Source organism: Xyrauchen texanus, chromosome 37 (assembly GCF_025860055.1).
Source record: "Xyrauchen texanus isolate HMW12.3.18 chromosome 37, RBS_HiC_50CHRs, whole genome shotgun sequence".
NCBI classification, from domain to species: domain Eukaryota; kingdom Metazoa; phylum Chordata; class Actinopteri; order Cypriniformes; family Catostomidae; genus Xyrauchen; species Xyrauchen texanus.
In genome coordinates this window covers 36,802,182-36,816,521 of record NC_068312.1, presented here as the reverse complement: position 1 = coordinate 36,816,521, position 14,340 = coordinate 36,802,182, and the positions used below count along the sequence as shown (strand labels likewise).

At 39.5% G+C, this 14,340-nt stretch overlaps 1 protein-coding gene across 1 annotated transcript in view; it reads right to left on the bottom strand.

Annotated features, from left to right (window-relative positions):
• LOC127630598 (homeobox protein cut-like 2) overlaps positions 1–14,340 on the bottom strand; it is a 131,499-nt gene that overhangs the window by 23,776 nt on the left and 93,383 nt on the right. Inside the window, exons 8-14 of the mRNA XM_052108213.1 lie at positions 9,880–10,020; positions 8,151–8,289; positions 7,504–7,544; positions 7,356–7,422; positions 2,079–2,127; positions 789–893; positions 370–561 (exon numbers count right to left, since the gene is read on the bottom strand). Coding sequence (XP_051964173.1) covers positions 370–561; positions 789–893; positions 2,079–2,127; positions 7,356–7,422; positions 7,504–7,544; positions 8,151–8,289; positions 9,880–10,020 — 734 coding nt within the window. The remainder of the gene's footprint in view (positions 1–369; positions 562–788; positions 894–2,078; positions 2,128–7,355; positions 7,423–7,503; positions 7,545–8,150; positions 8,290–9,879; positions 10,021–14,340) is intronic.

The window sequence follows — 14,340 nt, the reverse complement described above, 5'->3', positions numbered from 1 at the left end:
TGGTGGAACAAACGAATGATAGAACAAGCGAAAGAATGAACGATAGAATGAACTGTTCCTGAATTCATTTATTGCCGTTTTAAACTAAATCAGCAAATCAAGACTATGATCGATAAAACGAGTGGTAGAACAAACGATAAAACATATGATTGAACAAACAATGGAACGAACGATAGATAGAACAATAGATCGAATGAATTATACTTGTCCTATTTACATGAATTCTCCCCACAATACAACAAATACAAACGGTTCCAGCGAAAAAACACACTATATACACAATATACAATTTGTAAGTTGCAGTTTACACATTAAACACAATATAAAACAAACTACAAAGGTAAAACTTTAAAACAATTTGACAGATACTTTCACCTCTATAGCTTCTGACTTATAGGCCAACTGGCGTTCCAGCTCCGTGATCTGATTGGCCGACGAGTTCTGGACTTCCTGTAAAGTGAACTGCAGCCTCTGGACGTTCTCGAGCAGTCTGAGGATCTCTCTGTCCTTAGAGAACAGCAACGCCTCCAGTCGCGCATCCCTCTCATTGCGCTCTCTCTCCTGAGACAGGAAATGAAAGGAGGAGCAGGGGGACGGGGGAGTGGCAGAGGCCAACATGAAAATCTTCTTTCAACTTCAAAATATCCGCCTCCTCTGCCTTCCTATAATCATATTGCCTCAAAGAGCCCCTAATGAGGTTGCGGACTGCAGATTAGGTGGCTAAGGTGGCAATTTGCTGTGAAGCGAGTCGCACATCTTTCATCTAAAAGTTTGAGGCTCATTCTTACCTCTTTGTGTCCCTCCACTGATGGTCCGGGCCCTTTAGAAGTGCTGTGAGTATCAGCGAGCTGTTCCCGAAGCCTGTTCACTTCCCTCTGGACTAAATCAGCGCGCTGCCATCAAACAGAAACAGAAAAAAACAGAAAAGTTTTTAAAAACTCTGTTCCCACTTTAGAGTTGGTGATCATCACTGCGTGTGTGTACAAAGTATTCTGACACTTGCGCCTATATAGATGAAATAAAATATCAAAGCAAGTGGCATTCGTTTTTAAGAAAGACAGCACTTTTGAAGCCAAAAAATAAAGATGTTTGTAAGGTTTGAAATGAGATATACTGAGTTCAAAATGAAGATAAAATATTTGGGAGACTGAAGTCACACTTAATGTGACAATGTTGCAAGTGGCATTTATTTTAAATAAAAATAGCACAAGCACAAAAAAGTTTAAATTAAAACAATATAGTGTTAAAAAGGAGAATATGAAGTATTCAGACACTCAGATGTCACACCTACAAATGAGTATCGCATCTATTCGCATCTTTGCATTGACTTTGTATGTAATCACGCCACTCGAAATGCTCGCTTCGCGTTGTATGTGAACGCACCATTAAGTGTCCAAATACTGTTTGGGGCCACTGTACATGCACAGCATTTAGTAAAATATCACACTGACAATAGGAACATCAATAAAAATCAGGCACCAACATTCATGTAAATTCCAAATCAATGAGTATTCAGGTCGATCGGAGCCAGAGCACCCTCAAAACTGAATTCAGGTGACTTTTACAGGTGCTTCAAAACATCCGCAGGTATAACAAGGTGAGCATATCTCTCTCTCTCTCTCTCTCTCTCTCTCTCTCTCTCTCTCTCTCTCTCTCTCTCTCTCCCCGTTCTGCTGAGGTGAATGTTTACTTCCAGCCACTTTCTTCCCAAACTGTTTACCTGCTCCGTCACACTCGGTCTGCTAATTAATGACTCATTTTCAAATCATTTATCTAAGAGCTGTCGGCTAAGGGAGAAAACGCAAATCACGGTGGAAAAAAGGAAGCAATCAGTGCAATGAGGGAACTAACAGCCCTCCTCGTTCACTCCGCATCGCACGTGGCTCTCAGCAGCCGCGCCTCGCTACGCGCGCACCACCGTGGGAAAGAGTGGCGGGTAATCACGGACCCTTGCAAGTGAGGGCGAGGAGGAAGAGGGGCTGCAGGGGTGTCTAATTAAACTCAACGCTTGATTATGAAGGTGATTATGTTGACGTCGCAGCATCTCAATCAGGATGAGAGGAGGGCACCCAACTCACCTGGTTGGCCTTCTCCAGATTCACCATTAACACGCCCATCTCCTCCACTCTGGAATACACAAATGACACGGTAAACATCAGAAAAACATTTCAAGCTCAAACATAGCTGCACACAGATTTATATACTGTATATAATAGGGATGGGAAATTTAACGAGTTCATTTCTGTGATGAATAGTTGACTGTTAAACCTGAATCTTCACTAATGTTTCCCCCCACTTTCTGTGGCTAACATCAGCATATATACACTTTAAGGAGGTATTCGCTTGAATCAACTGCATATCCTCACAAGGAAACTGATTGTGTGGAGCAGTGCACGCTTATTTATTACACGCGACGCATGCACTGGGCATTATAAACACAGGAGCGGATTTACTGTACACAAGCGGTGAGCCAGGTGTGGGAGAGATATGGGCTAGCTGCCAAATCTCTTTGCATCACACAAAAAAGCTAACTTACTGTCATCTGAACCAGAGTCAAATGCAGAACCGCGCAAGGAAGACCCAGCGTGAGCGCATTCGAGACTGAACGACAGCCCGAGACAGAACGTTTAAGCATGTACATATTTAAACAATTAAAATAAATTATGACTAACCAATTTCTTGCTAGTTCTTGTTAGTATAAATCACATATTGTGACGAGGAGGAGTATAAATAAAGCCGGATGTGGCAGTTTGGGAGAGAGAGCGCCACACGCAGCTGCCATGCTTGTGTCTGTTTATGTCTTTTTAAGATTTCATTAAACATTATTTTGACCGTTCAGCCGGTTCCCGCCTCATCCTTGCCAATTTTAAACGTCTTACATTGGTGCCAAAAACCCGGGAATGAGGAGGGATGCGCTGTCGTGGAGTCCTCGCCGCTGCCGTATGCCCAAAGGAGCAACCACGGCCGTTCATCAGGGGATGGAGTCACCGCTGCCGGCTGCCTATATGTGGAGGAACGGCCGCCATCCATGAGGGGAGGAGTAGCTTGCTGCCAGCCGCCTGGAGAGGTGGAGCCACTGCCAGGGGCGGAGGGGCTCGCTACCGGCCGCCAGAATGCGGAGGGGCGTTCCATCTGCCAGGGGTCGGAGGACTCGCTCCATTCCGTTCAGGGAGGAGTGGCTGTCATCCGCCAGAGAGTAGAGCAGTGATCGAGGACCAGGCGATGGCGTGTCTGGGAACCGGCAAGCTATTTTTTTTCTTTCACTGTTGCTCCGCCTTGCACTTTCCCTCTCCTCTTTTTCCTCCCCTTGTCTCCCTCCCATGTCTCAAAAGGTAGGGAAAGCCAGCAGGCAGGTGCAGCCAGAAGGGCAAAACCCCCCCCCCCTCGGAACGGAGGGGGAGGGAGTGTACGTCATGCCAGGGGTTCCCCTCCCTGAGGCAAAGGTGGGAGGAGTGTGACGAGGAGGAGGGCAGGGCCGGGCCATGAGTGGGCACGGCTAGCCAACAATCGAGCTAATCAGCTGAGGAGAGGGATAAGGCCAAGCCGGATGCGGCAGTTCGAGAGAGAGAGAGAGCCACATGCAGCTGCCGTGTGTGTGTTTTGTGTCTTTTTGATTCATTAAATATTACTTTGAATGTTCAGCCCGTTCCGCCTACTCCTTGCCCATTTGAACGGTGTTACACATATATTTAGGATTTTAGCCCAACTACAAGTCAACACAGTGGAATTAATTCAACATTTTTGGGAGTACTGTGGGAAAAGGACATACACTTTAAACTACACCCAATTATGCACACCAATTTAAAATATGAACTGTTCCTCATATTTGCGTATATGGGCTTGTACATTGGGGGAATTGGTGGGTTTTACGTAAGAGGAAAACCCCACTATTGCAGCGCAATTCTGCTGCAGGTCATGATAGAAACTTAAAGAAACAAACACAGCAACAACTCTGGAATATCTGGAAATAAAGTGAAACAACAGAGAATAAAATAGCAAAGTCTTCCTCGAATGTCATGCTTGTTACATACACAAGCGTCACGGGGAAATTATGTTGCTGTGGAGAAAGCTGCTTACTAAACGAGCCACATGTATAAGGGCACGAAGAGAAAGAATCTAACCCAGCTCATGTAAATGCATACTCCGATTTCGAGCCTTAAGCAGCTTTCTCACAACAAATGGCATTGTGGTGTTCATGTAAACGTAGTGAGAGTAAATTAGCCAAGTAGGCACAGTTATCAGCTGATGCCAATAATCTCAACAACTGGTCAAATATCATGGCTGATATATCGGTCTATAACTAATATTGGTTTAGTAACGTTTCAAGGATTTTTTTGGTGATGTTAATTAGATAGCTAACCATAAGTTAGCTAACATTAGCTAGCATAGTTGTTAGCAAAGTCAGCTACAAAGCTAGCTAGCTAGCTAATACTGTTATAAGTGGGGGGCAAAAACTGTTTACAAGGTTCAGTCATTGTTATTTACACCACAGTGACAAATAAAAAAACTGAAAACACCTGAATGCAATAAAAGTATGTTCCTAACTTCATTGGAGCGCAAATAGCATCTGCCTAAAAGGGATCTCTATACTGTAGTCACATTTTTGTACAACACAGTCTCCAGAGAAATGCCATAAACCACCAATCGAAGAAATAAATAAATGAACAAGTTCAAAAGTTCTTGAGGGAGTCACTGAAGTCAGTATAAAGCAAGGTTTACTGTCATTAGAGTCGAGTGAGTCATCTCTTATCTAGCGCTCTCCTCGGCATCATCATATCCCAACATGCCCACACACACTCGCGCACAATCAGAGCGCTCTCATTTGAATAGCATCTCGGGGAGATTATTCATAAGGTTTGTTTGAAGTTCAACAGTTTCCTCTCAGCCATCAGGGAGTTGATTTTCAAAAGGTGGAGAGGTGCATAATAAAGAGAAGTGAAAGATTGATTAAACACGCGCGTCTCTGAGGCTGCGCTAAACAAAGATGGCTTCTCAATTACTCAAGATTTGCTTTAAGAGCACAATCACAGAAAGCTCGAGTTTTCAGAGGAGAGGACCATTGAACGTGTTCGTGAGCCGTACAGTGCTTTAGTTTCTCAGTGTGACATATGTGTAAGTTAACATCGCTAATGCGATTGCCTCATCAGGAGAGCAGAAAATGTGATTGCAGCTACAGATTGTGGAAATTCATAAAATTTAACCGAACAGAAATTGCTCTCCTTAACTGTAGCATTGAGAGGTCTGAATCATTCCAGTGAATTGGTTCGTTTAGAGGTTTCATGTAAATAAATTATCCACAGATAAAATCATTCACTAATCAAATAAACGATTCTCTAATCAAATAAAAGATTCACAGATCAAATAAGTTATACACTGATCATATAAATGATTCATTAATCAAATAAATGATTCACTGATCAAATAAACAATTCTCTGATTATATAAATCATTCACTAATAAAATAAAAAATTCACTGATCAAATAAATGATTCACAGATCAAATAAATGATTCATTAGTCATATATATTTTCACTAATCAAATAATTATTCTCTGATCAAATAAATGATTCATTAGTCATATAAACATTCACTGATCAAATAAATTATTCACTAATCAAATAAATGATTCACTGATCAAATAAATGATTCACTGATCAAATAAGTTATACACTGATCAAATAAATGATTCATTAGTCATATACATTTTCACTAATCAAATAATGATTCACTGATCAAATAAATGATTCATTAGTCATATAAACATTCACTAATCAAATAAATTATTCACTAATCAAATAAATGATTCACTGATCAAATAAATGATTCACTGATCAAATAAGTTATACACTGATCAAATAAATGATTCATTAGTCATATAAACATTCACTGATCAAATAATGATTCTCTGATCAAATAAGTTATACACTGATCAAATAAATTATTCACTAATCAAATAAATGATTCATTAGTCATATAAACATTCTTTGATCAAATAAATTATTCACTAATCAAATAAATGATTCACTAATCAAATAAGGTATACACTGATCAAATAAATGATTAATTAATTTAAAAAAATATTAACTGATCAAATACACAATTCAATAATCATTTAAATGATTCACTGATCAAATAAACGATTCTCTGATTATATAAATCATTCACTAATAAAATAAAAAATTCACTGATCAAATAAATGATTCACAGATCAAATAAATGATTAATTAGTCATATATACAATATAAACAAATTATTCTCTGATCAAATGATTTACTGATCAAATAAACAATTAACTGATCAAATGAGCGATGCACTGATCAAATAATTATTCACTGATCAGATAAACGATTCATTATTCAAATAAATGATTAATTGATCAGATACAAGATTCACTAATTTAATAAATGATTCACTGATCAAATAAACAATTCACCAACCAAATGTTTCTATTATCAAATAAGAGATTTACAGACCAACTACATGATTCACTAACCAAACAAGCAATACACTGATCAAATAAGCGAATCACTGGTCAAATAAACGATTAATTAATTAAATAATTGATTCAATATTCAAATGGCTCAATGATCAAATAAGTGATTCACTGATTTAATAAACAATGTACTGATATATACATAAACGATACATTTATTACATAAACAATTCACTGATCAAATGATTCAATGATCAAATATGCAATTCATTAATCAAATAAATGATTAATTGATCAAATAAACCATTCACTGATTGGAAGTCCTTGTATCTTCTTATTGCTGCAGTGAATCACGTTATTTTTGACTCCACCATTTAAAGTGTTTTATAGGTTTAGTAGTTGTAGTAAGTGTAAACTGATCCTCAAGTTTAAAGATTTGAGATCACAAATGTTTTTGTGCCAGACAAATATTCCGATTGGAGAATTAAAGATACATTTCATCCAAAAATGAACATTCAGTCATCATTTACTCACCCTCATGTTTTTCTGGTGAATCGTTTGTTCAGAAGGTTTATATGCATAAATGATTCACTGATCAAATTAATGATTGGAAGTCCCAGTGTCTACTTATTTGTGGTGAAATATTTAGTTAAATGATGTTGTTCAGCACTTGGTATGTTTGAGAGATCCTAAAAGTTTTTTGTGTCACTTAAACACTGATTTGATTGGAACAAATAAATATAATCTTGAAGTTATATTATCACTATATACTTTTGTTAATACTGTAGTTTATAGGAGCTTAACAACTACTTCAAAAGTATAGATTGAGTGTAGTTTTACTACATTAAGTTGAGTAGCTTACAGCACGACAGACTAGACATTGAAGTAGCTTCACACGTCTTGAGTGAATAAAGTTTCTTACTTTTCAGCCATTTCCTTGTCGTATTTACACCTCATTTCCCGCAGCTCTGATCGGACAGAGTTCAGTGCTGTGTAGACAGAAAAAATCATTATTGACCTTTGACCTCACAGAAGCCTCAGATGACCTCTCTGTCTGAAATGAGACTTACATGACTGAAGTGCTTTAATCCGATCTGATTCATGTTCCTCCCTGCGGAAACACGGAGACAGTGTCGAGATCAGACCAGAAAGTGAACGAGACACCGCTGAGAAATTAAGATTTCAGTGAAAATAATTTAATTGTCTATTTTAATGCTGACAAACTTCATACTGCATGAATAGGTTGCAGTCCCTAAAAAATGATGTTTGCATATGTACGGAATAGCACACTTCCATTCTACTCATACTATTTTTGGAGTATGCAGTATATACATTTAACTTTGTGCAGCATACACATTTTTGTATGCATGGAATACCCATACGACCTACAACATTTGTTGTATATATATATATATATGCAGAATGCAACCACAGCACACAAATGAACCCGGAAACAATGAGACAATAAATGTTTCTTGAATTATCATTATTTGCTACGTTCATTCATGCAATGTAATGAGGTGATGTTACAATGTAGCAGACTGAAACAATTACCATCTCATCCCGCACGGTTTAACATACTATTTAGGCATTATAGTGTATACTGTGTAGTATGCAGTAAGCATTCCATTCTGAGTGTAGCTGAAGTGTAAATTATATATATATTTTTTTCATACAGTAAACTCAGTAGGTTTTCATCATTCTGTGGGTCACATACTCTTCCTCCTGGTTCTGATGGTTTTGGAGTGGAGAATCTCCATCCTGGACGTCCTGTGTGCTGTTTGGTGTCATCATATGGGGCCGCTGTGCCGACGCCTCCGCTGTTTCTATGGTTACAGACTCCTCCTCTGCGTGTTCTGTGCATGAAATGGAATTATATAACAGATACATTATTAACAGCCCAATTTAATGTAATTTTATATCAAGAGTTGATCGAAAAACGTAATCAAAGTGTTTGTGTTTCAGATAAGACGTTGAAAAGGTTGAGAGGTGATTACAAAAGGTGAAAAACTTGAGAAATGGTGACCAGCTACTGGACTTAACCTTAAACTGTACATACATGAAATTATTATATGTACGAAAAATAGCCCCAAAACGTATCTAAAGTGAAAACTTACTAGATGTCGACCGATAGTGAATTTTGCAGACAGCGATAACTAAGGTCAATAACTGACGAATCAGCAGATATTTTGTTAAAATCGATTTATGGAAGATTAAATATGTCTAAGTCTTTCGGGCTTAGACGGGCACAGAAATAGAGGCTGCAAGAGTCCAAAATGAAAATCCGAATAATAACCATAAAAATTCAGATTTAGTGCATAACGCACCACTTTTAACTATAAAAAAGTGATAAACTTGGCATCATTTCAATGCTGTATATGCAAATATTTAACAAATTAAGCTTTTTATAGCCTATATACTCACCAGATTAAGAGTTTTGTTTATATATTTGACCACATGAGGTTTATTGATGAGGCATAATAATAATAAAGAAAACAATCTGCAACTATTGGCATATATTTTAGAGCCAAAAAACAACTATAGACACCGATTAATCTGTAAAACGAATATATCGGTCTGCCACTGATACATGCAGTACATGCATAAAAACTAGGGATGTCCCGATAACAACTTTTTCAAGATCGAGTACGAGTACCGGTACTTCCTTTCTGGTACACTGCGATATTCTTTTATTTCTTTTGAAATCCACAGCAAGTGTTTATATTAAGTTTTGATGGTAGTTTCTCACTTCCAGAAAAGCAATTCGCTATGTGACCGAAAGTGATTATTATACTTGCATTATAAGGCTGCTATTGAATTAAATATATATGCAGTCTGTATGTGCATCATGCTACAAAATGAATTAGCACTCTGCTCACTGTCATCTGCTACAAACAGTGTATGCGATGCACATGATGGTGTTTTTTGTGTATGAGACCAAGAGCTCTGAGCTCCAGCGTCAGCACAACACATTCACAAGCACTCACATTTGAAGTGCGCAGCACATGCAAACTACACACTGTTTTTATCTCATTGAACTAGGACATAAAGTGATTTAAATGTGTGTGCTAAATGTTTTCGGAATGACATTTGTACGACAGATGGTTTTACAAGCATGAGTATCGGGTATCAGGACATCCTAAATAAAAACCTTTCTCTTTACTTAAAGGATAAAAGCAGCAGTTCTGTGGATGGAAACGCCTTGTTGATGAGAGAGGTCAACAGATAATGGCCAGACTGGTTCGATCTGATAAAGTCTACAGTAACTCAGATAACCACTCTGTACAATTGTAGTGAGAAGAATATCATCTCAGAATGCTATTTGGCGCTCTTTTGACGGCACGAGGGGGACCTACACAATATTAGACAGGTGGTTTTAATGTTGTGGCTGATCGGTGTATAATGTATGTGCAAGCATGTATATTGAGCATGTGACAAGCTCTGACCTGCTTTGACAAGGCACTCTAGGTGTCTCCTCCAATGGGTCGAGATATCTGTGATCAGAGCTTCACCATCTGGAGCCGAACGCTGAAGTTCTGCCAGTCTCTCACCCAGAGAGTGTGTGGCCTCTAGCAGCGGAGTTGGATCTGTACACACACAAAAGAGACGTGTTGTGACAAATCTCAAATACTGTACACTTTTCAGTCCTTGTTTACAGATGATTCTATAATTATATTATATTCAATTATTCTATTATATTATATTATCAATCTTGTATCAGGCTGAAGGAATTTCTTTTGCGATAACAACCTGCTGACTATACATTATTCCAGAAATTACAAGGCTACTAACCAAATAAATAAACAAATGCATATAACACATTGATTTGAGTTGAAACGATTTTATAAGCTTACTTGTAGAGACTGCACATTGATCCGAGAAGTAGTAAAGATGGCTCGCAATACCCGAATGAGTGGTCTGATATGTGGATGTGCAGTTGTTACTCAGAAATATCAGACCACTAGATGGCGCCATTGACCAACCAGAATAGGTTATTCCAGAGAGCCGTGTAATAATATATTTTATTATTGTAATGTAGTTCAATGGAAAGGAGGAGGCGAGAACCGGCTTGACGATATAAATAATAGTTTAATGAATAACTTAAACAAAAGACAAACACACACACATGACGGACATGTCCGTAAATGATCTCTCTCTCCCGCACCACCACCCGCAATCGGCCTTTATCCCTCTCTGAGGCTTAATTAGCCTGATGAGGGACCACGTGTGTAGAATCATGGCCTCCACCCCCTAACGGACGACAGCAGCGCCTCTCCGGGTGGATCGGAGGCAGTCCTCCAGCCCCTGGCGGACGGAACGCCCTGCCGCGTTCTCGGGGAACAGAAGGGTTCTCCCGCTCCAGGCGGTCGGCAGCGAGCCCCTTCTCCCCTCGTGGTCGGCGGCCGTTTCTCCGCTTCCAGGCGGCCGGGCTCCTCGTCCCCCGGCAGATGGCCTCTGCTGCGCCGTTGGGGTGGATGGTAGTGGCAAGAACTCTACTACGGCGTATCCCTCCTCCTTCCTGGGTTTCGGCACCAGTGTAACGTAGTTCGATGGAAAAGAGGAGGCGAGAACCGGCTTGATAATATAAATAATAGGTTAATGTTAAACTTAAACAAAAGACAAACACACACATGATGGACATGTGGAAAGCCATGGAAAGTTAAAGTCAAACAGGTTTCTCAATCATTCTGGCCGTCTCTCATTCGCCAGACAAACTGATAGTCCCGCCTCAAACTCACACCATTGGTCGAGTCAGAAGCTGACATGTTGTACGCTCATATAAATTGAGCAATGCTTTGAAAGTGCAACAGAGCCACGATGTTTACATTCTTTAGGAAGTCAACCTACAAATGGCTTACTTATAATAATAATAATAATAAAAAGTGACTACTGGTTAACTATGACCACTGCTTAACTTGCTCCCAAATACTTCTCTAGACAAATCCAACAAAGCAGAAAAGGATAAAAAGTCACCACAAAAAGGAATAGTACATATATATATAAAAAAGGTGAGATTCTTTAACACAACAGAGGAGCTGTTTTGCAATGCATGTGTCTCAGCGAGAGGCCCATGGGGCCAACTAGGAGGCTGTTTCTCTGCTAACAAGTCTCCGCTGAATCATTTGATCATTTAAATTATTATGCCAGGAATCCTCAGGAGGCACCTCGGCTCTCCACATCACAGGGGTGTTTTTAATCTTCTCGTCTTTGCTTTCTTCCACCGAAAAAGTTCAGCTCTGCGTCTCTCAGAGAGTGCAGTGCTCCAGTTGTGTACCTGGAAAAGGAGGTGACTCCCCGACTGGTGGCACAGAGCGAGGGGAAGCTCATGGGACACAGGAAGGGGTGATACACGTGAGCAAATGCACACTGAAGTCTTTCAAAACTCCAAAAGAAGAGGGAAATCGCTTCCTATCCAACTCCGACCTCTGACGGCTTTCAACCGGCGCTCTCTGGGCGCAATGGGGGTCCTGAATCGTTCTCTGAACTCTCACTACTCACCGACGCTAAATCGGAGACAATTCTGCTCTAATTCACAGCCTTCTAACACACACTAACAGCCACAAACATCCCTGGAAATGCTTGGACGTGGCATATATCCGGTTTGATTTTAAGTTTAGGTGGCCGAGAATGTGAGAACGGAGAGAAAAAGAGAATATTTAAAAAAAATAAATGGTTTAAAACCTTCTGAGAGACTTTAAAACAGCGGTATACATTCTGAGCATGCATGCACGTGTGTTGCTTTGTTACAAAAGCGCAGTGGATGTTGCGTCAGTCACTTGGGACATCACTTTTTAAGAGTAGTATAACTCCTTTAACACAAAGACGACAGCTTAAATCAGAGCGCTTCTGCACATAAACTCCTTTATCGCCACCTTTTAAGTTGTAATGATCAAACCCTTCAGGCTTTATTCTCAAACGCAACCAGCGATTCTTCTCCATCAGATGCTCACAGTCAAGCTCTGAAACTAGATGCACATTTGTGAGACGGCAGAAATCACATTAGGGAAGCCATGATATAGACGCACATCGCTGTTGGGAGCGCAGGGATATTAAAGTGTGTATTTGTGCATCTGAATCATCTGTCTGGATGCATTTGAGTAAAACTAAAATAGAGAACTGATCAAACCACAGACATATTGCATAAAGCTTTTGGTTAATTCCCTGGGTAAGAAACCAATAATAGTGAGGTACCAAAACGTATCATTTGTGTCCCTGGTAATACTCTGTTTTTTGTACATGGTACACTGGCAATACAATGTTTTTCTTTGGATATGTACTATGGTGAAACCATGGTATGCTTTGAAATATGTTGAAGTTCCAAGTAATACCATGGTATTTGAATAGGGTAATCATCCAGTACCATATATTGCCATCTGATTCCATCACTGTACCATAGTACCACCACAGTACTTTATTGTAAGGGACATGTTTCTTAACTCTGTCTCTTTTTCTAATCTGACTGCACATGTAGGTAATATTAGTACTCCACGGCAACAGATTATCCCCAAGGCTAGTTATACACGCACACACACACACACACACACACACACACACACATCACATATCTTGGAGCTGGTGACAAGGAAGGTTGATGATTCGATCCTCGTATATTTGGGTAGTTTACCCAAAACTAAATGCCAAACTGGGCACAACATGATCGGTCACAAGACAAGTGACAACCATTGTTGTAAGAAGTACCCAATCGTCATACTTAAAGTAAATATACATCTATGGAAATTGACTCAATTTAAAAAGTTCAAGTAGCTCATGAGAAAAATAGTTAAGCCAAAGTATTAAGTATCAAAAGTAAATGGCAAAAATAATGGCACAGCTGATTATAGCCAATGGCAACAGTGGCGGGGCGGTGCTAGAGTCTATGTTAAAGGGGACCTATTATGCAAAATTCACTTTTACATGGTGTTTGAGTCGGCAGAGTGTGTACACAACCACCCTACAATGTTAAAAGTCACCCACTCCTCTTTCTTATATTTCTATTAATCAAAATCTGTGTCGAAATGAATGTTTTTTGTTTCTGCTCTAAAGTGATGTCACGATAGTGCAGGCCATGCCCACGACTGGAGACAGACTCCACCCTATTATCATAGCTCCTCCCCCGAGTGATCTACACACAGTCTGGCATTTTTTCCTCGCTGGAGTAGATACAGTGAGAAGAATAATGTCTCAGCTTCGTAAGCATCATACGTGTTCTGTTGTTGGCTGTAAATGTGAACATAAGAGTCTTCATGTACTCCCGGCATCAGAGCCACTGAAGACGCAGTGGACAAGTTTTGTTTTTGAAGGAAATGTGCCCCAAAACATACAAAAATGTGTGTATGTTTGTGCAAATCATTTTACACCGAACTGCTTTGTGAATGAGTGTCAATATAAAGCATACAAAAAATGTGATTCTCAAGCATGGATCAGCACCAACTGTTCGTGTTCCAGCTTTATATCATGTAAGTATCACAATTTATGTTGTGTGAATGTTTGCAAATCGCCTTTCTGAATGTGCTTGTTAGCTGATTCCACCTTAAAAGAGGCATTTACAACATGATATAATAAATGATCCGTGGGGTATTTTGAGCTGAAACTTCACAGACACATTCTGGGGACACCTGAGACTTATATTACATCTTGTAAAAATGGGCATAATAGGTCTCCTTTAAGACATTTAGGAGCTTACTAACTAAGTTAACTTCACTGACTTGCCTAAAACCGACATTAAAACATACATGAACAGTCTCTTCTCTTCCAGACACCCAAGTAAAGACAACATGCATTGTCTGGATAATCTGTTAGCTGTTCGTATGAATTAGTTTAAATGGCGTTGGTGCGTTACAACGAAACTGTTGTGTTTGCTTTGTTCTGTAATGTTTATTCACGTTGATAACAGAGGTTATTAGAGA